General features: G+C 44.5%; 1 protein-coding gene across 3 annotated transcripts; it reads right to left on the bottom strand.

Annotated features, from left to right (window-relative positions):
- Window positions 1-326: 326 nt before the first annotated feature.
- Window positions 327-27,320, bottom strand: kdm4c (lysine (K)-specific demethylase 4C). Of its 3 annotated transcripts, none has more exons than XM_061828637.1 (22): window positions 27,159-27,320; window positions 24,586-24,753; window positions 24,339-24,514; window positions 22,583-22,697; window positions 21,637-21,830; window positions 19,532-19,581; window positions 19,111-19,214; window positions 18,736-18,873; window positions 18,006-18,199; window positions 17,612-17,850; window positions 15,544-17,489; window positions 15,348-15,459; window positions 14,248-14,423; window positions 13,055-13,298; window positions 10,938-11,014; window positions 10,563-10,618; window positions 10,341-10,449; window positions 5,156-5,350; window positions 4,539-4,709; window positions 3,175-3,294; window positions 2,596-2,688; window positions 327-1,217 (listed from the first exon to the last, which is right to left on the bottom strand). In XM_061828637.1, exons 2-22 carry the CDS (start codon window positions 24,727-24,729, stop codon window positions 1,023-1,025), a joined length of 4,848 nt encoding a protein of 1,615 aa, XP_061684621.1. In that variant the 5' UTR covers window positions 24,730-24,753; window positions 27,159-27,320; the 3' UTR covers window positions 327-1,022. The 3 variants fall into 3 exon arrangements, with proteins under 3 accessions (XP_061684621.1, XP_061684619.1, XP_061684620.1); XM_061828635.1 differs by having other exon boundaries at window positions 15,535-17,489; window positions 27,159-27,318; XM_061828636.1 differs by having other exon boundaries at window positions 15,535-17,489; window positions 17,612-17,847; window positions 27,159-27,318.
- Window positions 27,321-27,659: the final 339 nt, after the last annotated feature.

Raw genomic sequence — 27,659 nt, 5'->3', positions numbered from 1 at the left:
TCGTATCTCGCTTGGGCCTCCGCTCCCCGAGAGGCTTTGCATCCGGCATTAAAAACGGTGCTAAACAAATATGAGTGTTCATCTGAGATTGCACGCTGTGGTAATCACTAACAGGACAAGCCGAAAGAAAAAAAAAATTGTTTTTATAACCCAGCCCCAACAGGCTCACGCTCACCTGTGATCCTAACGACAGGCGCTACGGAAGATAAAACATTTTTACAAAATATTTTTATTTCACCTAAACAAAATGAAACTTTTCCTTGCTTTACAAATACGTACAAAGAAAAGTTTTTCATTCTCCAAAACAAAAAAACCTCACCTTCATCGGCAATTAAAAAACATTTTATTTTGCTTTCCGTACAGCAGTTAGCAATAGTTGAACTATATAGCAAGCACAAAAATAAATACAAATTTAAATAATTTCAGTGGGTTTCATTTAAACAGAGTAGCATTTTCACGTTTTTCCATCGGGCGTACGCGAGCGCGGCTTCCTGTCTGTCGAGGACAATTCATAAAGTCAGCACGCGCGCGTATTTTCGTCACGATCCAATCGGCGGCGATTCCTTCACGGAACGGAAGCGACCGACGCGGAGAGCGGAGACGAAGCTGCGCTGGCGCAGCCAAAGCGACAGTGTTAAACATGCGCGGGGAGACGGCCAAACACCGGGAAAAAAATACTACCAGCAAAGTGCAGAAATGTTCCAAAAAATAAATCCAAATAAAAGACCTCCAAAAACCTACCGTGGGCGAGCCGGTTTAAAAAAAAAAAATGGACAAATGTAAAAGTCACAATTCGCTTTTGTTCTCCCTGACGCATGTGAAGCAAAAGGAGGCCACGTCGTCCTCCAGGAGGCCTTCCGTTGAGTCCGGCTTGGCCAATCACGAGGCTCCTCCGACAATCCATGATCAACAATTTACAAATGCATTCGAAGCGTCACGGGGGACATCTGGGAAATACTTTACAGTCAAAAAAAAAATAGAATCTCAAGCACTCACGCAGGCCCCCGCGTCGACCGTGACGTTCATTTGCCTCTGTAAGCCGCCCAGCGTTTTTCTTTCCCTTTGTGTTGCTCCCATGTGCTTGTGGTGGTGGTGGTCCGGAGGTCCGGCAGGGGCACGAAGTCCTTCTGGAAACGGGAGTTGGGGGTTCGCTGCCGTTTGCGCTCGCCTTGCGTGGTGAAGAAGGTGTCCTGGAAACGCATGCTGGAGGCTGTGGACTGGCAAGGGAAAAAAAAAAAGGATGGGAGGGGCGCTTCAATTGCCCGGATACGGTACGGATGTTGTGACGACTGTGGGTTTGAACCATGCTGGGGCCTTCCTTCAACAGGTGATTTGAACGCGAGGGCACTTACAGTGAAGAAAATAAGTATTTGAACACCCTGTTATTTTGCAAGTTCTTGGAAATCATGGAGGGGTCTGAAATTTTCATGGTAGGTGCATATCCACTGTGAGAGATAATATAAAAAGAAAAATCCAGAAATCACAATGAACGATTTGTGTGATACGGCTGCAAATAAGTATTTGAACACCTGAGGAAAACCAATGTTAATATTCGGTACAGTAGCCTTTGTTTGCAATTCCAGAGGTCAAACGTTTCCTGTAGTTGTTCACCAGGTTTGCACACACTGCAGGAGGGATTTTGGCCCACTCCTCCACACAGATCTTCTTCTTTAGGTCAGGCGGGTTTCTGGGCTGTCGCTGAGAAACACGAAGCTTCAGCCCTCCCTCCAAAGATTTTCTATTGGGTTTAGGTCTGGAGACTGGCTCGGCCTTGCCAGAACCTTGTTATTCTTCTCACGGAGCCACTCCCTGGTCTTCGTGGCTGTGCGCTTCGGGTCATTGTCGTGTTAACAGACCCAGCCACGACCCATCTTCAGTGCTCTGACTGAGGGGAAGAGGTTGTTCCCCAAAATCTCACAATACATGGCCGCGGTCATCCTACATTGTGATTTCTGGATTTTTCTTTTTCGATTATCTCTCTCACAGAGGACGTGCACCTATGATGAAAATTTCAGACCCCTGCATGATTTCTTAGTGGGACAACTTGCAATATAATCGGGTGTTCAAATACTTTTTTTCCTCACTGTACTTCCGGTTGAATGTCACATTTAATGATGAGGCTAAAATATTGCTTTATTTGGTAGCTCTATGAGTTTAAAACGACGACAGAAAATACAACAAATTTGTTTGAACGAAAAAAAACGTGGCCGTTCCCTACAATGCGTTCGGGTTTGGTCTTCCAATGTGTAGACGACTACGACAAAAACTTTCCTTTCAGAGTGCGTAGAAGAAGAAGAATCTACATTTATTTCCCGTAGAAGACGACAAAGCTACCTCGAGCGTGTCAAAGAAGACGGCGCAACATTTTAGTGCCCTCAGAGCAAGACGCAACACGACGGACACAAACGCACAATGGATTTCTTTTTTTTTTTTTACATTCAATTCATTTTCAGTCTTTCACCAAAATTGTCCTCATGCCAAGGTCTCCCTTTTCTACCGCTCAATTCCAATTGTTCCATCCCACAAATACTTTTGCACAGTGTGGGCATCCATAGGTTCCACCGCATTACGTCGCGAGGTGTGAATAATACTTACAAGTCGGCACTTCACCTTTTTAGGCAAGTCTTCGTCCAACGTATAGACGTCGTCCCGCTTTGCCAGCAGCTGAGAGCCGTCCTCAAACTCCACCTGAGACACACACACGCAAAGGAAAAATGCGTGAAAACTATGCGGCACCGGAAAGAAGTTCTTCAAATGAATCCCAACTTATGCGAGCGAGTGCGTCACGGACGCATTAGCGCATAACTAACGTTTGACGCCCAGCTGGACTAAATAAAGCTTTAAGTGGGGGGGCTGCATGACTGTGAGCCTGGTAAATATTTCAGAGGGTCTGAATAATGCACGTGGTCACATCCTTCGCATCCTCGGCTCTCTCTTCCCATCATCCCTCGCTCCGAACGGCGTTCGCTGGCACTCGGTGACTTTTCTCCCCCTCCGGCTATTCTCGCGCGGCCCTCGACATGTTGACGGAGTCACGATGGCGCCGACGTCGAGGGGGTTCAACTAGTTTGCGGCCGCTCCCTCGACACCACGCGAGACACAACTTTTGCATTTGCACAGGAAATAAAAAGAGGGGAGTTAAGTGTGTTAGTGGGTCACTGATGCGCATCCTACCTGGCACATGTAGGACACGTTGGATCCCAAATATTTGGCACCGTAGAAGAGCCCGTCGGGCCACTTCACCTGAACGGCTTCTCCGACTTCGGGAGGACCCAAGTTGACGCAATCTCTGCTCTGAAAGTGTCAACACAAATAACGGTCAGTACACGCATTGCTGAATTGCGGCGATCGCTGCCGTGACGTTTTCGAGTGCCTCGTTGTCAGAGGCGGGAGAGTGCGGAGGGCTGAGAAGTCGGTGATGTGACGGCGTGTGGGGAGGGGCTTCAGAAGCTTTACAAAAACTCTAATTTGCAGTTATGAGTACAAAGCAGCATCACTTTTTGGATCACCTGTATTCAAAGTGGCGGTTTTTTTTTCTCCTTTTGGTGGTGGTGGTGGTGGTGGTTTTGCATTGAACCAGTGTGTGCTATGTACACAATTTAACTTTTTGTTTACACGCGATGAAGTTAATTAAAGTTACTTCAATTAGTTAAAACATCACTTGAAAAATTGTCATTAGAATTAAGGTTTTAAAATGGTGACTCTTTCACCCTTGAATAGATTCAAACTTCCTAGAAATGACCTAATTCAGGGGTGCCCGGAGTTTTTTTTTTTTTTTTTTACCCTAAGATCTACTTTTCAAGCAGCCAGCCTCTTGCGAACTACTGAGGGGGGGGGGGGGGGGGGGATGATGTTGATGCTACCAAACTGTTTTAAGGTTAATCTTATGTTGCCTCCTACATTTAAAATACTAAATGAGCTTTTTGTGCACTGTATTGTCTGTGCTTTCATCCTGGATCAAGCTGTGCCAAGGTGGAATTTTAAAATGACTACACACCATCTCATCCTGCACTTTCTACTTTGGCTTCAGACCAGACCTTTCCCACTCGGAAAAGAGAAAATCTCATCCTGTTTAACCACTTCTTCTTCGATTACTCACATACTCCGACAGTCATTGCATCTTAAAACAACAGGATTTCTTTTTTTTAACTTTCTCCATTAATATCGAAAGGTAACATAAGCAGCATGTCTAGCTCGTCTTTGCTCTACGTTGCCCAGACTGTGTTGCTAACTAAAGCGGCGGTGGTGGACGCCGTCATTATAAAACACATTGACGGGCTGCGTAAGTACTGTAACATTTGTAATTATGAGCGTACATCTTTAAGAGTGTCGGGTTTGTAATGTAAACTAGGAAAAAGAGAGTGTGGCGGAACTGTATGTGTCGTAGCCCATTTTGGATTAGCCCCCCGACTACATTTCGAGGCTAAACGCAGTTGAGCATCTCCTGGCCAGAATCACATTTCTGGAACATTTTGAGATTTTTTTCAAGACTGCTGCAAAACCTTTTCCAAAGTGGACTTAATGAACCTCGTGCTCACCACTATGTCCTCAGGGTAGGTATCATTGGAGAAGGAGCCATCATCAAACATGACCTCGTAGAACATCTGGGAGGTGATCTGCGTGACCTTGGACGTGTAGTAGCGCAGGTTCTTGTGCTTGGAGATGACCGTCTGGCCCAGCGAGATGGACGCCTGAGACGCTCGCTGTTTCTAATTAAGGACGAGAGCAAAAAGCAGCCATCCGTGAATAAATGGGACAATTATCGCGTGTGGTCAAGTTCAGTTTTGCCCTTCTGCAAATCTTTTTTTTTTTTTTTGTTTTCCATTTATGGGGTTAGTTACAGCTTTGGTTCAAGTTTCAGTTAAACTCAAAACAGAGCCAATTTTTTTTTCGTTTGTTTGTTTCCTGTTTTCAAACAGAGATAAATCATATGCAGATAAATTTGTGACCACAAAAATTACATATTGATAAACCCACAACAACTGACCAACTATTTTCTTACATATTCGCTCGCTTTGGTTTTAATGGACACGTGTCCCACTTCCTTTTTCCATGTAGCACTCATCATTCTACTGCACTCGGTTTACGTTGAGAGACCTGCCCTGCGTTAAATTAGCACAAAACGGTAGCCAGGAAGAGCCGCAGCAAAACTTACAGCCGAAGAACTCCGCGACTGGTGTCTACGGCAGGTGATGGACACCACGTACGGCCAATCGTCAGGCTCCATCGCGACGCCGGCGGCGTGGCCGCAGGTCACGTGGAAAGAGGTGGGGCACCGGCCGCACGAGCACTGGATGCACGCGCCCGCCTGCCACTCCTCAGTACAGCGCTTACGACAATAGAAGCACTTCTGTGAACACACAAAAGGACCGCAGCACAGTCAGCACCGCACGGCCACAGCGCATTCAGTTTCATTCAGCTTGTGGCCCAAGAAAGAAATGCTTTCGGTCAGCCAATCAGAACATTCAGCATCCTCAGCCTCAAACCATCAGCTACCGTTCAAAAGCCTGAGGCCACCTGCGGCTGTTTTATTGAGATTTTTCCCTGCAGCAGTAGTAGCACTGATACAAGCTGCAATATAATGCTAAAAATATATCATGGAGTTCAACAAAAGATGGAGAGAAGTGCAAATGGGTCAAGAAAAAAAAACATTTCATTTTCCTTAAAACTGTCCACTAAAATGTACACTTATAAATATTCTTTTCAAAATGAAACAATGAGACTTCACTTCTATTTTTGTCATTTCTGGCCAGAACGAGCCACTTAAAAATAATAATAATTTGGTCAGATTAACAAATTTGGTTTTAAATCTACCGGTGGCTTCAGACTTTTGCAAAATGTTTATTCAATAGTTCTTACATGCAGAAAAATGTTTGCATGTAAAATTACAATCTTCAGAGTTTGGGATGTGTTCCAAAAGCAATGCGGCTGGATTATTATTTTTATTTTACTTTTGTGCAAAGAAAAAAAAAAAAAAAAAATCGGACCAAAAAGTTCCTCACTCGATAAAGCAACTTTCCCCAAAATGTATAATTTTGTTTCATAACTGGCAGAAGAGAAAAAGAACACATTGCATCACTGATGGTGCTTTCAAGAAACCTGATTGACAGTCAAGGGAACCAGAACTTATTCTGAAATTAAATTTAATTTACAAAAAGACCGGAGCAAAGCGTCGCCACAGTCTTATCTTAAACGCTTCGCCATTCAGCTCTTGCGCTGCACCTAAACATCATCAGCAGTGCGGTTTTTGGATTGGGCTGCACGCCTACTTTGCATTTCATTCGAGAGTGCTCGAGAATGAGCAACAGAAAAAAAAAAAAAACAAATTAAAAGACAATAAAGTGAGTCATCTTGCGGTCGTGCCTTGAATTTTAAACCACAGTGTACGTAAACAAATGGATGAAGGGGCGCGGCGAGCGGCAATACTGTCCACACAAATTTCTTGTTCCAGCGTTACGATCGCCCCAAATAAGAGCAATCAGATGACATCATCTGAGGTCGTGACAACTATCTGGCACAGCAGTGTTTATGCAATGTTTATGCACACACACACACACACGCTAGCACCGTGCATGTGTGCACAAACGCGCTCGCACCTACTGGCCACTTTCCCCTCACTAAACAGCCCATCAAGTCCAAACCCGTCGCTGCGGTGTTTCCGCTCTCCACAAATCATGCGCTCTCCCACTAAGGAGGAAAAAATGACGACACCCTCCCATTAGAGCCCGAGTGGCCCGCCTCCGTTAGCGTGCGTCCTTTCTCGATCCATTTGAGCCCCGCTCGCTGTGTCTCCAGGTGCAGTTTCACATGGAAACATGAAACAAGGAACCCTTATATAAATATGCATGTGTTGACAATAAATAAAAGATACCATATATATATATAGCCTATGAAAATGTCAGGGCATTGATAAGCTCAAATGTGAATTTGCTAGCAAACAATGATGAAAATTCAGCTTTCCTTAATGAAGCATGACATTATATCATCAATTTCACGGAGTTACACCATCAGTGACGCCATTCTGCATGCCGGTAGATAAAGTAGCAAAAGGGCGAAAACAATACAGAGGACTGCTCAACCTCTAATTTTTGGGGAAAATTCTAAAAGGCTGACTACTAGTCCAGGAGGAACCCCGCTTTTTGCATTACGCCAACAACCCTGACGAAGATCAGCGCGTTCGAAAATGGAAGGACCAAAGGATTAATCCGTTAAAGGGGGTCAAACTGTCAGCATCGTTATTTTAAATAATTGTAAAGACAATGTTTGAAGTTAAATAAGATGATGATTTCCCTCCCCACCAAAAAATCCCTGGAATCCCTAATTGCAGGTGCCAAATTATGAGATTAATCTAACATCTTTCATGACTGTTTGCAGGAGGTCTAAAAGTGGCGCATATCTGCAAATTCAAAAGAGCCGACGGTTTCACCGCAGAACAATTGGGAGAGCGCTGCAAGTGAAAAATTAAGTTTGAAATATAAGAATTGGAACTATTAGTGGAATGTGTTATTGAGTTACATAAAAGAAATCAATAAACTCTCCAGCAGGGCCGGCTCTGTTTTTACAGCTATCACTTGAGGATCGGGGAGTATTAAATACAGAAGGAAAAAATTATTTTTCTTTTTTTTTTTTTTAAAGGGAGTCCAAACAATTACATGAATGCTTTATAATAATGCTTTTTCTTATTAATGAACGAAAGACTTCCAGTGCGTGCTTGCTTGATGACGAACTTGGCCTACATTTCCTCGGGCCTTTTCCCACACCTCCTCCATTATGGACCGCCGCGCTGGCCGGAGCGACTCGTCTACCTAGCGAAGCCGGCGTGACTCGATTGGAACGGGCGTGCGACCGCCGACGTGTCTTGTTTGCGTATGAGCAGATGTGTATCTGCGGGAAGTAATTGTTGGAAAAACAAAGAGCATGAGACCTCAAAGTAGTGTGAGAACACTGGCCTTGTTTTTTTTTGTTGTATTTTTTTTTCCACCGTCCACATAGGAAGCTAACTCACTTTGCGCAACGCTTGTGCCCTCCCCGGGGTGCATTCGGGTGCCTGTGTTGAGCCATGCGTTAAGAACATTCCCACAGTAAATTATGGATGTGTGCGGGCGCGCTCCTGTGAGTGTGTGTGTGTTGTGTTATGTTGAATTATGAACGTGGTGGGGTGCTACGGGGGCAACGGGTCCAGTGCTGGCCTCAAAACACGTGGAGGATGTGGAATGAACAGGCTGAACAAAAAAAGAAGGCCATAGCACGCAGAATTTCACTAAATTTAAAAGAATCAAAAGGACCAGATTCCTACATTTGGTCTGTCCAAAGTGTACGGTCACGTTCATTAAAGTCCAGCTGACTCGCTTGGCTGTCATCGCCATGGCGACTCGAGACCTCAGACTATCTTACCTGCGTTTGTTTGCGCAGGCGTTGGCGCTAACATTACCGTGGCTTTATTGTTGTTTTTTCATGATATTGCGGTCTAACCACTGGGCAGTACGGTGGGAAATTAAGCAGATTTAGTTGCTCGTTTTGTTTTTTTTTCTTCATTCTAGGGTGAGTCACACGGTCGCGTTGTGTGGACACAGCTAGGTCAGGGCCAGAAATACTGTTTTGTGGTTTATATTGCTTGGGCAGACTTTTAAAAAAGCCGCTACCATGATCAAAATGTTTAGTTTGAAATGTCATAATGCTGGAAGGCTTGTCGCCCTTTTTACCGATGAAAAACAGCAGCAAAAGATGTTGGTGAATAATCACGAGTGCTTCGCTGCAATTTCCACATGTTGAAAATATATATAATACACACTAATATAATTGTATGTAATAATTTGTATAGCAGAACATGTCAACTGACGTCAGTTACTGCCTTACGTGAACTGGTTTTATTTTGTGTGATGAATAATATAAGTGTTTATGACCAACTATTATTATACAGTTGTACTTACAATCTTAAAGGTCAAGTGGCATGAAATGGATGGTTTTTAGTATGTTATTAATGAAAAAACGGCAGCCGGTATGGACCCATCCGTTTTTGCACCACAAAACATGATTTCGACGTATATGGCTTTTTGTAACTCCCGCCATGAAAATCCTCTCAAGTGAAGAAGCAGGAAGTGACGTACGGGGCAGGACCCCCCCCCCCCCCCCCCAAGCGGACTCGTTTCTTTCTATTAATTTTACCTGCGGGAAGGTAGCTCGTTGTTCCTTCGTGTCAGCCAAAATGCCGGCTCGTTGCATTGCTGCATATTGCTCGAACGCTCGGGAGGATGGATTTACCCTTCACAGGTTCGTCGTGAAAAATGGATTGCACGGGTGCAAAGGACGAGAACTTTGTGGGTTCCAAATGACAGGTAGGTGTGTATACAGCTACCAAAAAAAAATAAAATAATAGTAACGAAAAAATAAACGTAACAAAAGATCCGCATACGTATGACAGGGGCGCTAAATGTGTCGATGTGCGCGTCGGACGGTTTCCGCGTCAGGGTCGCCAGCAAAGGTTTCCGCGTCGTACCTCGTGGACGAGCACGGCTTCAGCCGGGCTGGCTCATACATACTGTCTGGGAGTCTGTTGTTCGTTAGAAGTGATCCGCATATCATCTAAATATGGCTCGAAAGAAGAGGGTAACATTGCCCCGGACACTTCACTCGATTGTGAGACGTTCTCTTCTTGGAAAAGAGCTTCCGTGACTGAAGGGGCGTGTCCCACAGTGGGGTCCACAGCGTGTTTTCAATGGCGAATGTCCGGGGCAGGAGATGCAGCCAATATGGCGACCACTTGGATGACGGATGAAACTTCTCCAACTTTGCGCATGGATGACCCGCTCTCCGCTCATATTTGTTTTTTCGTATAGACATTGAAGTGAGTAATGTTATATGTATTTTTCATTTCAATATCTATTTTAGAATGTTTAAAGGGACGACACTTGACCTTTAAGATGATCATTATACACGCGATAATACTTCCTTGAAAGACTGTAATCCGAGGTGAAAAGAGCAGGGAGGGTTCATCTCGGTTATCCACTTGAGCCGAGGAAGGACCTGACCAATCCGTTTCAAAGCTATCGCGGCGCCTGGAGCACCGGCCTAACCATTGTGGCAACCTGTCAAGTCTCTCATTAAGCAAACACACAGAGCGGCGATGGAAGCACACCCACACACACTTAACGGACATTTGCACTAACACGAGCGCCGCTCGCTCCTACCAGCGGTTAATTATCTCACTTTGATCGAGGCCGCGCTCGTCTCACGCCGTTAATTGGAGCCGCGAACACTTCATTAATTGAAGCGAGCCCGTCCTTAAAGACCTGGGAAAATCCGGCGCCGGGTCTGCGTATGCGATGTTGAGAGCTCCTCACCAGTTTGTATCGTTGCACGGGGATCCTACTGGTGTCAATGGGACCCCGCTCGGCTTCGTTGCTGAACCTGGCCTCTGGCAGTGCGACCGCGCACATGATGTGGGCCCATCTACACGCAACACACACCGGTGCGATTAAGACACTCAAACACTTATTGTGTCTGTGCTCCGGGGATCAGAGATGAGTTTGTTGAGCTAATCACAGAACCAAAGCTTGTCTCACTTGTCATTTCGGGTTTTCTTCAGCGCTCCGCCTCTGAGGTTACACAAACAGCATTCCTGAGGAAACATTGAGAAAGACGAGAGAGCAAAAGAAGCTTTTAACTAGGCTGCTTTCATGTGCGGCTCCGAGTCTGGTTCATGGGAAATGATTTCATGCTGAAAGGGATTCACTTTCAAAAGGTTTAAAGAGTTAGCGCCTTTCCTTCAGCTCATACCAAAAAGGTGTACTCGTAGTTCTTTGAGCTTATTTTGTCAGGTAGCCCCCAAAATAAACAACTTGCAATGCCTTTGTGAGAGGACAGGTGATCATGACAACAAAAGGTTTAGAAATCTTGATTGGAAAACGATGGGGGGTGTGACAGTTAAACGTGCTTACCGCTGTGAAGACGCCCTCCGCGCAGCGATCGCAAGACCAAAGGTCACTGGCGTCATCCGCTGCAACGCCATAGCAACCTAAAGGAAGTTGGAATCATTCAAACTTGAGCTCCGAAACACACAAGCCACGTAAGTAATATTTCATGACCCAATCTTCCTTCTAAAAGGCTGTCCGACTATGAATACTGAATGTTATTTCAGGGGATTTCCCGTAAAGACGCCGCAGTCGGTTAGGGACAACAATGCCGTGCCACAATTATGACTATAATACTCCCAGACAGCTAAATTCCCTCAAATGTTTTTAAAACGTGACGCTCAAGAGATGGCTGTTGTGATGCAGCAGTAACTCAAAATAATGTGACTTTCTAATTCTCTTTTGGCTCGTTTCAGTGTCTGCACTTTCTTACTTTCCCAACAAACTCACTTTCCTGTTTTAAAATGGAAACTGGAGATGGGGGGGTGGGGGGGGGGATCTACTTTAAAGTAGAGCTCCGTGAGTCTTTTACAAAGAACAAAACTCTTGATAGAGAATAGCAAACCTATTGCCAGACATATTCATAGAAGGAAAACAAGACTTTGAACAGGTATTATTCCATGCAAAGAAAGTAAAGCACGGGAGCCTGAGGGGAACTATGGATCGATGGTATCCAAGTGCGAGAATGTTGCTGCAGTTAAGGCAAGAAAATCGTCATTTCACATTTGAACAACAGCATCAGGATCATTGGGATTGTGATGAAGACATGCACTTGTACAAAGCAAGCGCGACTCTCACTATCCACTCCAACACGGAGGGGGGGGCTCCAGGCGCCCCTTGTTGGTTGACAGATGTATTTGTGACGGATATTTCAAGGTCTTTGCATGTTGCCGCAACTGCGTGCGGGACAATACGCTGCCACTAATGTCGTTTGGTCCTTCTGAACCCGTACGTCGGGGCTGCCAAACAATCGGAGAAGCGCCCACTTTGCGTCAATGCAGTTTTGATCCATGTCTGCTTAGACAGCAGAACAAACAAAATAAGTGTTTTGATGTAAAAGAAAAAAAAACGTTTTGGATTAAAAAAAAAAAAAAAAAAAAAAATGGAGACAAATGTGACTCTATGCTCTAAGCAAGCTGCCTGTAAAATTCAACCACCAGGAAGGACATTTTATTTGCAAGAAACAAAAGCTTGTGTATGACAGTACGTCTCGGTTCTTTTCCTCTGCTATCCATCACCAAACCAAGCAAAACGTCCAACCTCGCCTCTTTTTTCCTTCCCAGAGCTCAAGTGACGCGAGAGCGACGTACACTTCCACCCTAGCTTACAGATGGTCTTGAAAACTAAACTCGTGGTATGGTCATCAGCGTCAAATGACACAGACTGCAATCCCACTCTGCAACCACGCATGTGTAGATCACCTTAACGTGTCTCACACACACACACACACACACACAGCGCGGCGCGGTTAGCTGCAAACAGTCACGCTGCATAAATAACACCTACGCACCCTCTAGGATAAAACATGAAGGGATCAACACTAGTGGCACGGCGGGGATTGAAAGCGACTTAAGGATAAGCTGTGTCATTTTCGAGGTAAGGGGGATTCTTGGGCGAGGACGAACATTTAGGGATCTCAAAAATATGCGTGTGTTCGTGCATGCGCCGACCAAATAGGGGTTTAAGATTTCGGAAGAACGTGTGTGTGGATTGGATGGCAGTTAAAGTATGTGAATGAAGGATTTGAATATGTATGAATACGTTTCGACGTCGGGTAAAGAGAGACTGTGGCGGTCTCCCACAGAGCATCTGAAGCCTCCTGGATCTGACTTGGGAGCTTTTGGGCAGGAAGTGCGCGAAGCGTAGACACAGGATGCACCCGCCATCCCTTGACTAGGGAAATAATATACTTTAAATCCTCGCAGAGGGGGTGGAATTTTCAGGAGAAATGACTCAGAGCTTAAACCCACTGACCCTCTAAGAAGCACAAGATGGAGAAACCAACTAACGTGGAGTGGAGGAGGTGGCAAACAAACCAAGAAGTGTTGAAACTATTACAACTGTATTTGCAGCGCCCACGTCGACCTGAGACTTTACAGCGCCCTCCTTTCAGATTATACGGTCTTGAATAGGATGATTCATACTTGCGTGTACTTGAAGGCAGCATCCCTGGCAGTAAAGAAGAGGGGAGGTGCCATCGTCCTGCAGCAGAGGATTGGTGGGAGTCGGGGGGCAGTTTTGCTCACGGAAGAAAAAGCAGATTTCCGGGATCAGGGGCTTGGATTTCCTCGGACCCCGGAAGCAATGCCTGGAACCCTCCTTAGGAAATGAAGACGCCGACGCGTCCTCTGCAGTTTTCGGGCTACTATCCTCTGCTTTGTCTTCCCCCTGGGATAGGAAACCAGCTTGTGACATTCCTCATTCCCTTCCTACTCTCACTCAAGAGAGCAGTAGATAATTAAATGTTAGCTCGCCGTTATTGCAATAAAATGTTATTTTAGTAGGAGGCAAATAACAGGAATGAGTCCTCATTAAGATAATTATAAGCTCAAAACAACGTGATTACCATAACTGATATATTAGTCAGACAGCCGCTATTTACGGCTTATTATGCGGAAACACTTTAATTCTGCAGCAAATAGGGAAGAACGGTAGATGTCTGCCCCACAGTTCTGAGGACCGGGGTTCAAATCCCAGCCCCGCCTGTGTGGCGTTTGCATGTTCTTGCTTGCCTGCGTGGGTTTTCTCCAGGCATTCGGATTTCCTCCCACATCCCAAAAACATGCATGCTCGGTTATTGAAGACTAAATTGCCCGCAGGTGTGAACGTGAGTGTGATTAATTGTTTATTCATGTGTCCTAAGGTTGATGGCGACCAGTCCGGACTGTAATCGGCCCGAAGTGAGCCGGGATAAGGTCTCTCACAACCGCGACCCACATGGGGATAAAGCGGTACGGAAACCGGATGGATGGACTTGACAAATGCTCCACTGGATAGGCATGAATCATGCTAACAAGTCCAACTTATATTTTCTCAGACCTCATTATGCCAACGTGACGTGAGGTGCATTAGCAGTTCTCGTGCTGAAAAAAAAAAAAAAAAAACAACAGGATGGAAATGTATTGAAGGTAACATCTAACATACTGCGTGAAATAAATCCCCTCTGAGTGGGTAAGTCTGACACAAAGTGATCTGTGCGTATTGATTTTTCCATTACCAGCTAAGCGACTAGAGGTGAAAGAACAGCGATATTTAAGGTGTGCTAATGGATCGTGGCCATCTTGCAATCAATGCACGCGGACACACGGACACATTTTCAGGCAGACCACCGGCTCACCTGATAGTAGGGCATAAAAAGTGTGCACACGGCACAATACGGCTCCATGGTGGCAGCGTGAGCGTTGTACTCCCTCTCCGCGATGAAGCAGTTCTTCCTGTTCTGCCACAGGTAGATCAGCGGCCTCGCCCACGCTTCACTCTCAGGCTCATCATCCTCTTCTGTTTCAGAGGAATCTAGGTGCGGGAATATGAACAGGGATCATCGCGTGTGTGTCTAATTAATAAGGTTTTAGCCTGTGACTTCTTATTCAAAAAAAAAAAAAAAAAAAAAAGTACAAAGTTTAAACAGTCTTGCTGCTGTCATATTCACTCCATCACTTAAGATGACGAATCTTGACAGACGTGAAAATGACAAAAATCTTCCGTCGTCGTCGTCATAAAACAGACCTGTCAGTTGTGGTAATGTCATGGGGGAAAAAAATGTTGAGCAGGGGTAAACAGTGAAGATGGAGACTAAATGACTGATCCTTAAACACTAACGTGGAGATGAAGGACGTGATTGTGCGCGCGTGCGTACGTGCATCATCTCGGGGGGCCTCCGCCTTCTGAACCGTGAAAAATAAATGGAGTATATATCACGAGGGTATTTTATTATAATGGGACACAGAGGTAAATCTTTTTTTGCTTAATGCACACATTGACGTCAGAGGGATCATTTGGGGGCGACATAAAGTATGAAAAATGAGGAGAGGCAAGCGGGGAAATGGTTCAGCGGCTGTAAAAAGCGGCACAAAATGCTACCTGGCATTACTGTGATTTCTTCTTCATTGCATTAAGACAAAGTCTATTCACAACTGAGGCAATTTTCTTGATAGCCTCCCGACCTAAACAAAGGAAATGCTGCGCGCTATTACGTTGCTGATGTTGAATAATGATTTTCGGTCATCAAATCCAACTTGTCTTCCGGCTCACCGCAATGAGCCAAAGAAGCCAAATGATTATGGTTTCTGGCTCGGTCCCGCCTGCTACGCAGCACAAACCGCACACGCTGGATGAGACAAGCTCTTGGCTTACGAGTCGCTGCCCGATTCTTTTGAAAGCAAAACCTCAACAGGACCTCTCAATGAACCGTGCGTGCGTGCGTGCGTGCATACTGACCATCATCACTGGCGGCCTGATATTTGACGGCAGTGGGCACGGCTCTGGCGGTGGGCTTCCTGAGTGGGTGACGCCAGCTCTTTGTGGTGGTCTTTACTGACAGGGCAGGGTACTGGCGTGAACAGGAAGGCGCATGGGAATCAGTAAGGATACACAATTTGGTGGAAGAGGACATAAAAACACTCACAGCACAAACCTCCCCAGGTTCCAAGGCTGATTCGTCATACTCGTAGTTACTCAGCTCAATTTCATCCTCATCAGATGAATCACTGCTGTCCTCCCCATTGGTGCTGCTTTCCTGCTCTTCTTCCTCAAATTCGGACTCCTCTTCCTCCACATCAGAAATGCCGTCCCGCGCACCTGCACTCATTACCGGAGGTAAAACTGCACCGACAGGCGAATGAGTCTCTCTTTCTAGTCCGCTGCTTAAAGAGAGGCGCTCGTCGGAATCCCCTTCGTCCCCACAAAACTCAACATTCTCAGGGGTACTGACTGCAAGCAGTGTGGTCGGCTCCAGCTGAGCCCAAGTAAGAGATCCAGCGTCCCCTTCGTGGCTTTCACGTAGTTCTTCTCCGGGGTCCTCAAGATGCGTCACCTCTTTGCACTGGGGTTCCGTCCACACGGTGTACGGTAGGGGGTCCTGGGTGAAGTCGCACGGGGGGTCCGGTTGGAGGCTTTGGATGAGCACGGCAGGACTCTGAGAGTTGAAGTTCCTCCAAATATTGCTGGAGTCGTATGCGTGCTCCATTTGTGGACTCTGGGAAGTACAGCGCGAATGAGAGTTAAGATCTAAATCCGAGTAAAGCTGTCGTGGGATTGAAGAGGACGAAAGTTGACTGGTTGAGGTATCAGGCCCAAGAGGGCCAGCGCTGCTTTGACTCGATGCAATATCAGTTTGAACTTGCTCTTTATCGCTTGATGCCAACGCCGATAAGCTGGAATGTTCTATTTGGAGTGCAACACTCTGAACTAGCCGGGAGGAGGCCTCGCTCTCTCCAATGTCTCCAACCACTGTGTGATTTTCTGCACCTACAAGACTTTTGTGAACACTGTCGGATGTTTTGTGGATGCCGTTGCCAGACACGTGAGCCACATCAGTTTCTAACCTCGCATCTGCTGTGCTTTGAAAATGATCTGAAGAATGTAAATGCCAGTCGTGGATTTGTTCTATACAGGAAGATTCTTTGGGAATCCTCGACTCGGTCTCTTCCTGTTTGGTTTCGAGGGAGGCTGGAGCACCTCCTGGGATCTCCCGTTGGAGCACAGGTGCAAACTGGTGGGGGTAGGTGCAAGATTTTGACATGGCAAGTGGCCCATCATCAGCCGGGGTGAGGGAGGGCATCTCTTGGGTCAGTACAGGAGGTAGAGGACTGATTCCGAATGTATCTGCTGGCTCTGGAGTGAGGTGTGGCATATCCACTGCACTTCTTTGCAGCAATGGGGGCGAAACACTTTGCTCACAACTGCTCATTTCTAAGACACAGTCATGCCCCGGAGAAGTGGGGGGGGTGCATGATGTGCAACTACCTCCCTCTGCTGGCTTAGGGTCTGTATCATAATCTACTTCTGCAGTGCATCGCGGGTAGATATGTTTTTGGTCAAAAGTGATTGATTTCTGTGCTTTAACGAGTGACTTGGCACAAATGGCTGATGCTTTGTCCACGCTGCCGTGAGTCTTTGACTCTGGGCTCGAAGAGTTTCCTGGACTCAACGAGTCTGTTGTCTGAGCATCAGAGACGAAAGGGCACGAGCCCGTCTCTGTTTCAGCGGAGGTGCTTGTTGTGTGTGACGAGGAGGTGAGTGTGGTGGTCTCCATGGGAGCGTCCATGGCAGAAAGGTCCTGAGAATTTAAGAGGTCTTGAGGTTCAGGAGGGCAACATGCTGACGCGTTCATTTCTAGCTGCATTTCAGACGGCTCAGACCAATCTCTGAGTCCTTCGGGAGTCCTATCATCGATCTCGGGCCTTGAGGGTCCTTGAGGGTCACCGTGAGTCTCACTCTCTGCCTTTAAGTTGTGCTTTGCTGAGGGGCCAGGAGGCGGGCAGGAACTGGACGGAGAGTTTCGGAGATCCATATGAGGAAAACTCAAAGTGTTGCTCTGTACTCGGTTCACTTTGACCACACACATCTGTCTGCAACGACCTGCAGATGGACAGCAGGTTGCATGGAATAAATATGAAATGATGTCCCTCGGCACAACTTTTCAATACAAGGGAAAAGAAATAGAATGCCATATGGAAAACAAATTTCAACAGCTATCTTACCAGAAAGCTGAAGAGCATTGTGGCTTTGTCGGGTCTCCCTTTTTCCAAGTTTCTCCTGCCCTTCCTCCTCCTCTGCCTCTTCCGACGCGCACGGCGCTTCGACGAGAGACCGCCGCGCTTTGGGCCCGGGCGGACCACACAGGCCTTTCCTCTTGCTGCTGCACAGGGACCTGTCGTTCAGGCCGACGGGCTCCTCTGTGGTTCTGAGACGTTTTAAGCGCATTCGAGAATGGCTGCTGCTGTGCGGGAAAGGAAAACATTTACGAGAAGACGCCAAATGAAACATGCAGTTGTACCATGCACTAAAATATAATGAGCAATAAATAAGCGAAAAAAAAAAAAACTGCATTATACATTACAAAAATACTAAACATAATGAAAAGAGGAAGAATACCTTTTATTGGAGGATTTTGTCCTGGAGCGCCTCTGCAACCAGCTTTGCAACTCCGGCGTTGTACTGGGAGTAGCCAATGTGTGGTCGATGGGCGCAGAATCTTTGCCCAGCATCCAGTTGGCATAGCGGTCAGGCTGAAACCTCTTTACAAAAGGCTCCATGGATATTTTGACCATATCCTTACTGCAAGTACACTACAGGGGGGCAAAAGAGGGAACACATTCATTTTGCCAACGATAGCGTTTCAAAACTGACATGAAAAAAAAAAATGAGAAGAATTTTATCAAGGGGAGTCGGCAGTTTGTAACTGGGCAAACGTGCTACGAGAAATTAGAAAGTTGATCCTCAAATGACGTCGTCAATTAGTAAAATTGTTTCTCATGGAAAAGTTATTTTAAAACTTCAGAGCACACACATGCGGTGAAAACATCCCATAACTGTCGCTCAAAAAAAAAAAGTAAATAAAATAAAAAAAAAACTTGTCCCCATCAGGTCAGTGAATGTATTAAAAGGGAGCCATGATTAAGAGGGGGTTTACTGTACAATAAAGCTTTTTTTTTTTAAAAAAAAAAAAAAAAAAAAAAAGATATTATCATCTATAGTGCATTTGTACAAAAATGGTTGTTTCTGGAAAAGCAATTTACCTTCCAGAGACTTTGAGAGGAGATACGGTAATTATGTCGATATGGATAAACTAAAAGAGTACGATTGCAATCAGTTCATTTGATACCTGTGTTGCAATTTTGCCGTAGTCTATCCACCGTATGGTTGCAAAATTGGTCGATTCAGCACAATTGAAACCGTGATTGAATCCGGCGTGGTAGCCGTAAGGGAAGGTGACCATGAACTCTCCGGCCTCCTGCGTAATCTGAAAGTTTGCATTGGAGAGTGGGCAAATAGGAAAAAGGGTACAAGAAAACAAAGCGCTGTGTATTTTTCATGATAAATGAAAGGGAATAATAAATGCAAGAATGAAAATAAGCCACTGCCGATATCGGAATAGGCGTGGCTCATTTCAGAGGCAGGAAAAGCTGTTTTCTTAAAAGTTTCTAAATAATGGCAATTTTAATGGCAACAAAGGAGTGGCACGGAGATTAATTTTCACCTTATCAAAGGGAATTCCATACTTCTTCAGTACAAAGGGTGAGATTAGAGTCATCTTGTGACGGAGAAAAGCCTCGCAACCCTTGAAGCTATTGGGAAAGAAACCTGATAACACACAAACGCACGCACAAACTTAAGGGACTTTTTCTCAATGGGGAAATTTCAAAAGAAAAAGATTGTGCAATATTTTAAGATGCATACAATTTAAATTGATATTTGGTTTTCAGAGATGCTCCCTTTTGTTCATCTTTTAAAAAAAAAAAAAGGGGGGGGGAATAAGAAAATTTTTTTTCAAAATTACCAAAATGTCAATCACCAATACTTTTTTCCGAATGTTTAAATGTAGTGAAACTCTTTTTTTAATCTTTACTCAATTACCTTTGATACTTGATAAAAGGAGAATCGATATTGAAAAAAATTACCAGTAGCTAACCGTTCCAGTCTTTTCCCGTGCTCTGGGGGGATGGCATACCTGTTAGGTGAAAGAAACAACGAGAATTACTTGAAGAAGAAAACAAATGACCCCTCCGTGGATATTGCGCAATCCGCGTCACTGACCAATCAGAGGCCAGAGATCTGCATCAACCAAAGCCCGTTTTTGCTCCCGCCATTTTCTCAGACAACATTGCGTGGTCCAGTATAGCTTTTGTTAGCGTTTTATCGCGTATTTGGGTTATTTAACAAAAAATATGGTAAAGAGGTGTAGTCACGGACTTTGTAATAGTGACGACAGGTATCCCGAAAGGCTAGTTGGCGGAGTTCGATTCCTACCCTTTCCAAAACCGAAGACCCAGTACGAAAAATGCCTTCGATGGATCAAACTTTGTGGAAGACCGCATCATCAACTAAAACCATCTAATATCAACCGGAACAGATATGTGTGCACGAAGGTATGCCCTATATTTGATTTTCAATACATGTCTCGTATAAATGAATGAGACGTTCTCCGCTAGCATAACACTGCTACGTGTGAACGATTGCCACACTTATTCTTTGTTGAGCGATATTTAGCGATGATCGGACTCCACAAACGTGTCGCTTTCTTGCTGGCTAGCGGCCGAAGCTTAACCAGACTGTGTTTGCACGAAGATATGCCCTATATTTGATTTTTAACAAACGTCTCGTAAAAATGAATAAGACGTTCTTCGCTAGCATAACATTGCTACGTGTGAATGATTGAATGAAATCAGAAGCATGGCGTCTCTCTCAGTTCAGAATGTATTGGATTTAGAATCTATAATATATCGTTGATTTGAATGAAATCAGAAGCATGGCGTCTGCACGTCTAACAATGTATTGTATTGTATTGTATTTGCCATTTTTTACAAATTGTTTGTCTTACGTCTGCGCACGTGGCGTGACGTCACTTCAGGAGGCGTGGTTAAGTGCCCTGTAGGGGTCAATTGTTGCTTGCTCTTTATCAAGACGGCAAAAAGAGCAAATACTGCAAATTAAAGACTGCCATCTAGTGGAAAGTAAAAGACAAAACGCAGGAACAATAACCTCACGGTCCCCTCTCATTTTAGGGTTGCGATGTTGAAAAAGACATCAAGTGAGAACATTGGTAGGGAGTGTGTGTGTGTGGGGGGTGGGCGGGACATTCTAAAATATTGACAACCTCCCCCCGAAGGTGTGTTCGCAATCCATCATCACATGACTTGTCATTTTAACAGACGTGACACGGTAAACTCAGCTCTGGCGTCATTGGGATTAAATGTGAAGAGGCTCTTGTGAGGGGTGGATCTTTATTTAAGGTCCTGGAACTGGACTGACCTCCAACACCCCCCAAGCTCCCGCAGCTGCAATCTATGTCTATTACGATTTTTGCATTGGTAGAAAAATGCAGTCCAATGTACGTATTGACGTGTCCGCCGAGGTGGTATACGATCACTCGTCGAAGGCAACCGCCTCAAATGTAATCAATCAAACACTCGGTGAGCAAAGCCCAAGCCGAAAATCAGGTTGACAGGGATAGCCATACAATTTACAAAATAACAGACTGTTATGTTTACATACAATAAACAGCAGTGAAAAACGGAAGAGAATGGACAGTATTTAGACGATAAATGATCCTTCGAGATCATCATCAGCAATCTTTCAATGTAATTTTTCCAACTTTTCTCGGTGGATAAGTCCAAATATTTCCAGGCTTTACTAGAAATCTTCCACCACACGTTGACCCAATGTTTCTGCCTCAGCATAGAGCAGCGGCATGATCTATTATTTAGAACAACTTATCTCCTTAATCTTATTGAGACTGACCATTTCATTTTGATTAGCAGCTCTGTTTGAACGCCATGGCACTACTTTTATTTACTTGACAGAATTAAACCGGCCTTTGCCGTGTTCAAAAATTTACCCGGAAAGATCAATAAAAATAAAAAATAGACATAAAAAAAGCTTTGCGGCTACCCCCGGCCTAAGTGAGTGGTTAGTAAATGGAAGTGATTGTGAAGGTTGGAATATTGCCACACTACGTGGCTTTCTGATTTACAAGGGCTTGACTAAGCATAAAGCAGCCACTGACCAGGACTTGGGCTCTCCGAAATGAAGGTAATTGATGCTGTACAGATCCATATCTTCGGTGTGCCAGGAGAAGGTCGTTTTCCACATGCCGAAGTAGAGATATGGCGTGTTGACCCCCTGGATGGACACACCGCAGTCCTCCTCGATGACGTCCAGGATCGAGTTCAGGTGCCCAATGTTCCATTCCTCGACATCCTACAAGTTGGAGCACAAGAGACACTGCTTTCAGAAGATTTAAAGTGAAGTCGAAAGAAATACAAATGCAAAGTGTCGCCTCCTAGACATGGGAGCAAAGTTTCCAATATCTGTTGATTCTGAGTCACATCCCAAAAACATGCAACATTAATTGGACACTCTAAATTGCCCCGTCGGTGTGATTGTGAGTCCGGCTGTTTGTCTCGATGTGCAACCAGTTCAGGGTGTACCCCGCCTCCTGCCCGTTGACAGCTGGGATAAGCTCCAGCACTCCCCGCGACCCTGATGAGGATAAGCGGCAAAGAAAATGGATGGATGCATGGATGTTTGCCCGGATGTGTCCCACGACTGGCGGGTGATAAATTCTGCCCAGGGTGCGACCCGCCCCTCATCCAAAGTCAGCAGGAATAGACTTCACCTCAGGCTGGGACCCTGATGAGGCCAAGCGTCATAGAAAATTGATGTATGGATTCAAAAAATAAATAAAGTGAGCAGTCTCAACAAGGTTTATCGTTAGAACGTGTGAAACAGAAGTATGAAATTATTTGAGGTATGCAAACACATAATCTTACTGATTTTCTATGTGATTGAACCCACATCCGCTACCCTAATCACATTTGCATTGCAATTGAAATATTCCCCATTAAAAGTTAAAGTTCTCGGAGTGTTTTTTTGCGTGTACTTTTAAATCTTTGCTCATGATTACAATCGCATCGAGCATTCGCATTCCTCTCTCCAGTAATCCCACCGACCTCGTCGTAGAGGCTGCCGCCCACATCGGCGCCGTAAATGGGCGAGACGAACGTGAGGTTCTTCCAGTACTTCCGCTCCAGATCTTCGTAGTTCAGGTACCGAGGCGTGCAGTACCTGTGGGGGAAAAAAAAAAAAAAAAAAAACTTTAACTGGGAAAATAACATTTCTACTCATGACACAAAGAGAAAAAGAACACAAAAAAAATATCTAATCTCCTCTCCAAGAAATATCAAGGAGAAAAGAGAAAAAAAAAAAACATACACACACACACACACACATATATATATATATATATATATATATATATATGTGTGTCTGTAACGTCTTGATATAAAATGCATAAAAAGTCATTTTGGCACTTTTTGGGCTCTCAAGTATGATGGGAAATGAATAGTCTTCAATGACCCTGACAAGTATGCTCTGTGGAATGTGGGAAGATCTTGGAGAACCCTGAGGAACGCTAACAAGCATGCTTAGGTCGAGTCTTGAGATTAAAGCATTGTTAATGTTACAAAATGTGGAGGAAACAAATATGGGGCGATGTTCTTGCGCGACAGTGGACCAATGACCGTGTCGTAGGAGGAAACCAGTCACTCACATTTGAAAAATGTACGGGTCAAAAATGTATGTGGTCAGTCATGCTCGCAGATAAAGTTGCGGGTGTGATTAAGGATGGAATCTCAAGACCTTAAAATAACTTACTCGGTTAATATAGCATAACAGTAAATTAAACATAAAATAAACAAGTACGCAACTAAAATTGAAAACAAAACCTTTAAACTTTCAATTTTAACTGACATGAGTAGTACATGATATAAAACGGTATTTAAAATTTGTCATCAATAAAAATTATTGATCTGACAAACTTTATCGGAAGAACAGTTTCAAGGAATAAACGCAAACGGTCCACACCCGCAATGTTTTGAAAATGCTGAAAGTTGAGTTCAACATCATCGGCGTTAGTGGCAACAAGCGAGCGATACGTTGAACAAACATTCCTGTCGGCAATCGTGATGTATTGTTATGATCTAGCGTCATTTACGGCGCTATATATTGTCAATCCATTGGTGAAAACTAGCAGTCGATGATCTATATCTTCCTAAAGCATGTCAAGGGGAAAAGTTTTCAACTTCGAAATAACGCGTACAACGGGAGAAAAAGACCCTTCACATTTGGATACATGGACAAACTAGTCGAACGTTACAACTTCGATCAAGTCAAAGTAAATCACAATCTCATACTTGTTATTATAGTTAAATACTGAAACATTACTTGTGTTATATCCCAGAAATGTTTTCAATGTATCTGAATTTCCTTAGCCGAGGCTCATGATGGTCACGACTTTAAACATAAATTCGTTCGCAGTACGTGGAGCGGTTCTGAACGTTGCGCTTTTGGCATCACTTCCATACATGCTCACAACGCTTAACTTGCATTTCCAGTTTCTGGGTGAACACTGACTGTTTAGGAGCAGGCTTGCTTTGTTAACGTTTATAAAATAGACACGTAAATTCATGTCAAGACTACACAAAATAAGTGACGTCTTTCAATATTTACGTTTTCTGCTCGTAACAAATTTTACGCGCGTGATTTTTCGTACTCGAGTGTGCAGATTTGCCAGCGTGAAGGCGCTCGTCAAATGTGAGTGACTGAGGAGACGATTGTTGAATTTGTCGGCATTGCCAATTCACGTCCATTTTTGGGGGCCCCTAAATCTGTAATCCTAGAATCGGCCGTCATTGCCAGCATACTCACATGTCGCTGTTTGCTAGTCGCCTGAACTCCTGCACACTGAGCGGCTTCTTCTGAATGTTGTACTGCGTGAAGAGGCCCGACTGGCCGGCCATCATCTGCTGGATGGGAGCGTCGATCATCAAATCGTCGATGTCGTCATAGGTACGACGTGGCTTCCAGCCTTTAGGGGGAATCACCTGGAGGAACGAGAAGAGGAATCATGAATCTTTTTTGGGAACAAGAAGAGGAAATGCGCAAGTCCTCCTACCTTGGCCAGACCTGCGCGCTGTGCGCCCTGAGACTCCATATAAACCAGATACTTGTTGAAGTCCTTGAACTCCTCCATTGTGGGCCTGAAGGTCATAATCTTGCAGGTGGGGTTTGCAGGGGTGCACACCTCTGCTCCCGCCATCCTGTCGCCTCATCAAGATGGAACCTGGGTTCAAAGTCACAACAACAGTCAACTGACATTCTTTTAATACGATGACAAACACAGACTCGCAGTCAGCCGTCAGTCGACGGTCGCCGAAACAAAGATTTGAGCAATAAGTACATAAAAAATAAAAATGTTTCAAACATTTACAATCACTAGTCACAACATTAGCTGCTTCAAGATATAAAGGAACAAATGAAACCTTAAAAAGATAACAATGCTGTAATTTAAAGGGAATACTAGAGAGGGATGAATTTGACAATTGGATCATAACAACTGGATTTGACTGCAACATTTTGGGTTGCAATACCTTAAGTGGTTGTACAAGTACCGTTAGGTATGTACGCAAAAGAATCCATGGATATAACATTCAAACTGTAGAAAATTATACTGGCTTCAACTTTTTTTTTTTAATCCAATACAGAACATTCGCTAACAATTTCTCAGTTGTATAAATGATTTTTAAAACTCAATGCAACTACATTTAAGCTTTCCGTCGTGGTAGGGGTTGTAAATTTGCAACAGGTTTAATATAATCGAAAATTTTAAGTCCAGAGTATCATTTTCTGAAAGTATCAAATTTTTCTCTCTGCAAAATTTTATTTGGTCCAGAGAGAGTTAAGAGCTGCTTGTGTTGAAACTTTCAGACAAATTAACTTTTGCGTATTTCCAACACGTTTGCACTCAACTTTTGACTTGGGTTTTTTTCCACCCTAATTTAACTGCAGTGTTATTTTTAAACTGTGCATGTTACAGTATCTTAAACTAAAAATTCTTTTCCTAATAATTTCTTTTACTAAATTGAATGTAATGTTGCAGTTTCTAAATATTTGTCTTAATGGTGGTACTAAGAAAATCCAAGTAAGTTTTGAGGCGGTACTTGTTGGAAAAGAGTTGCAAACACCTGATATGAGGGAATCACAAGAAAGAGTTATAGTTTTTTGTTTTGTTTTTTTAAAGATCACGCAATTCACGACAATCACAGAGCAAATTTGGACACATTCACACCTCTGGATAGTTTAAAGTAATTAATTAAACAAGCATGCATGTTTTAGGACTGTGGGGGGGGGGGTGGCCACAGAACTCCGCAAAAATAGACAAAAAAGCAATTTCTGGACGAGAAAGGCGAGACTTGAACCCGGAAGCCAAAAGGTCTGTGACCGAGACATGGTAATCATTACAATACTACTGTGATGCCGTTACATTTTAATTCAATCATCTTCTACTCATCAACAATTTTGGAGCGATTTACGTTCAAACGCATGTTCTGATATTTTCATAAAAATCACGTGCACATTTGTATTTTAGTATTAGTACACAGGAAGTGAGTCTTTCCAGGACGGCGTACATGAGCAATTCCCAGTTCTACCACAGGGAGGAAGTGGAGATCCCAATAAAGTGGATTGATGTTTCAAATCCTTGCACGATGCCAACCGGGACCCCTTTCGGATTTGTCCCATTCGCCCACCCCTCTCCCAAAAAGTGAATTCAATCCCGGCGCAGACAAAGAAACGCGACGGGCCGTCTGTGAATTTTCCACGTCTCGCCTCCCATTGTAACGGGAGACGTGCTTATGTAACAAGCTCAATCGGAACCGATCTCCTGTCTTGTCCGAATTACGATTAACTGTTGCTACTTTTTGTTTACATCCCTCGCCATTGTCCACTCACATCGTGTTTCATCCTTTCCCGAGCTTGCGTCGGGTCGGTCGACACGTCCTGTCGTTCAAACAAGTCAAAATAGTTCACATAACGCCGCGTAACTAAGTCACGGTTTGTCGTGGGGGGGGGGGGGAGAAATTGCATGCATAAGTTAACGTGAACAAAGTGTCAGCGACACGTCTCATCTTTGTTGTCTGCTCGGCTAGCGGGCTAGCCTACGTTTTGTTTTGATTCCTAGCAATGGCTGAGCTCGCTAGCTCGCCAAACAACACTGACTTTGGCTTCCTTCATTCCAAACACATTTACTGGCAAACGCTGGTTGAGGACTCGCGTGGCTCTTAATAAATAAAACAGCGAAACAGTGAGCCGGCGGGTCGTTTTGCTAACTTGTGAGAGCCCACCGAGCTGGGGTTTAAATGTCCCACCACGCAAGCTGGCTACCAGTCCACAACACGGGCCCACAACTACTAGCACTCTTTGCCGCCTCGTGTGCCGCAAGGGATTCCGTTTTCCCACGATGCCAACTCCGCTGCAGTCCTCGCCGCGGTTGGCTGGCACGGGAGGAGGCTGACGGAGGGCTCGCGAAGCCAGCAACCCCCCTCGGAAGTGGCATTAGCGCGTGCCAACTTATCGGGGTAGCCAGGGCTAGCTCTTAGCTGCTTGCAGCAGCAAAGCAGTCACGAAACGCACAAAGACCAACATCAGAACGAAATAGACTCGTGCGAGATGTTCGGCAAATGCTTTTACCTTGAATTGAAAAGAGTGAGCCGCGACGTTGTTATTGTCCCCTGGCTCGCTTCGAGCTGCTGATTCTCATGACAACCGTTCGGGTGTCGCGCGTGCACCTATTCCGGTGTGACGTCGACAAAAACCTGAAGCCTTTCGGGAACGCGCATCCAAATTGAGAACCCTGAGATTTGGCCGATTCATGATTATGAACATGGCTTATGTTGTTATTTTTCTTGTTTTGTCTGATTTCTCTTAACAAAGTTTATACTGTGACTTAAGTGCTCTGAAGGGTGCCTATAAATAAAATGAATTTTTATTGGCATTGTTCTTATTATTAACGTTTTTTTTTCTTTTTTTTAACCTCCACCATCTTTCCGATTAAATAAATCAAATCTGCGAGTAGTGAGCATAAATTTGCTCACTTCTGCACGAGAAAGATTAAATATCTAGTGCATTGCGATGCTCAGATGTTACTGATTCGGACATATTAATAAACGATGTTTAATATTTTAGTTTGGA

The sequence above is a fragment of the Syngnathoides biaculeatus genome, chromosome 9 (assembly GCF_019802595.1).
Source record: "Syngnathoides biaculeatus isolate LvHL_M chromosome 9, ASM1980259v1, whole genome shotgun sequence".
NCBI classification, from domain to species: Eukaryota; Metazoa; Chordata; class Actinopteri; order Syngnathiformes; family Syngnathidae; genus Syngnathoides; species Syngnathoides biaculeatus.
The sequence above is the reverse complement of the archived record's forward strand: the minus strand, read 5'-3'. Positions and strand labels throughout refer to the sequence as shown.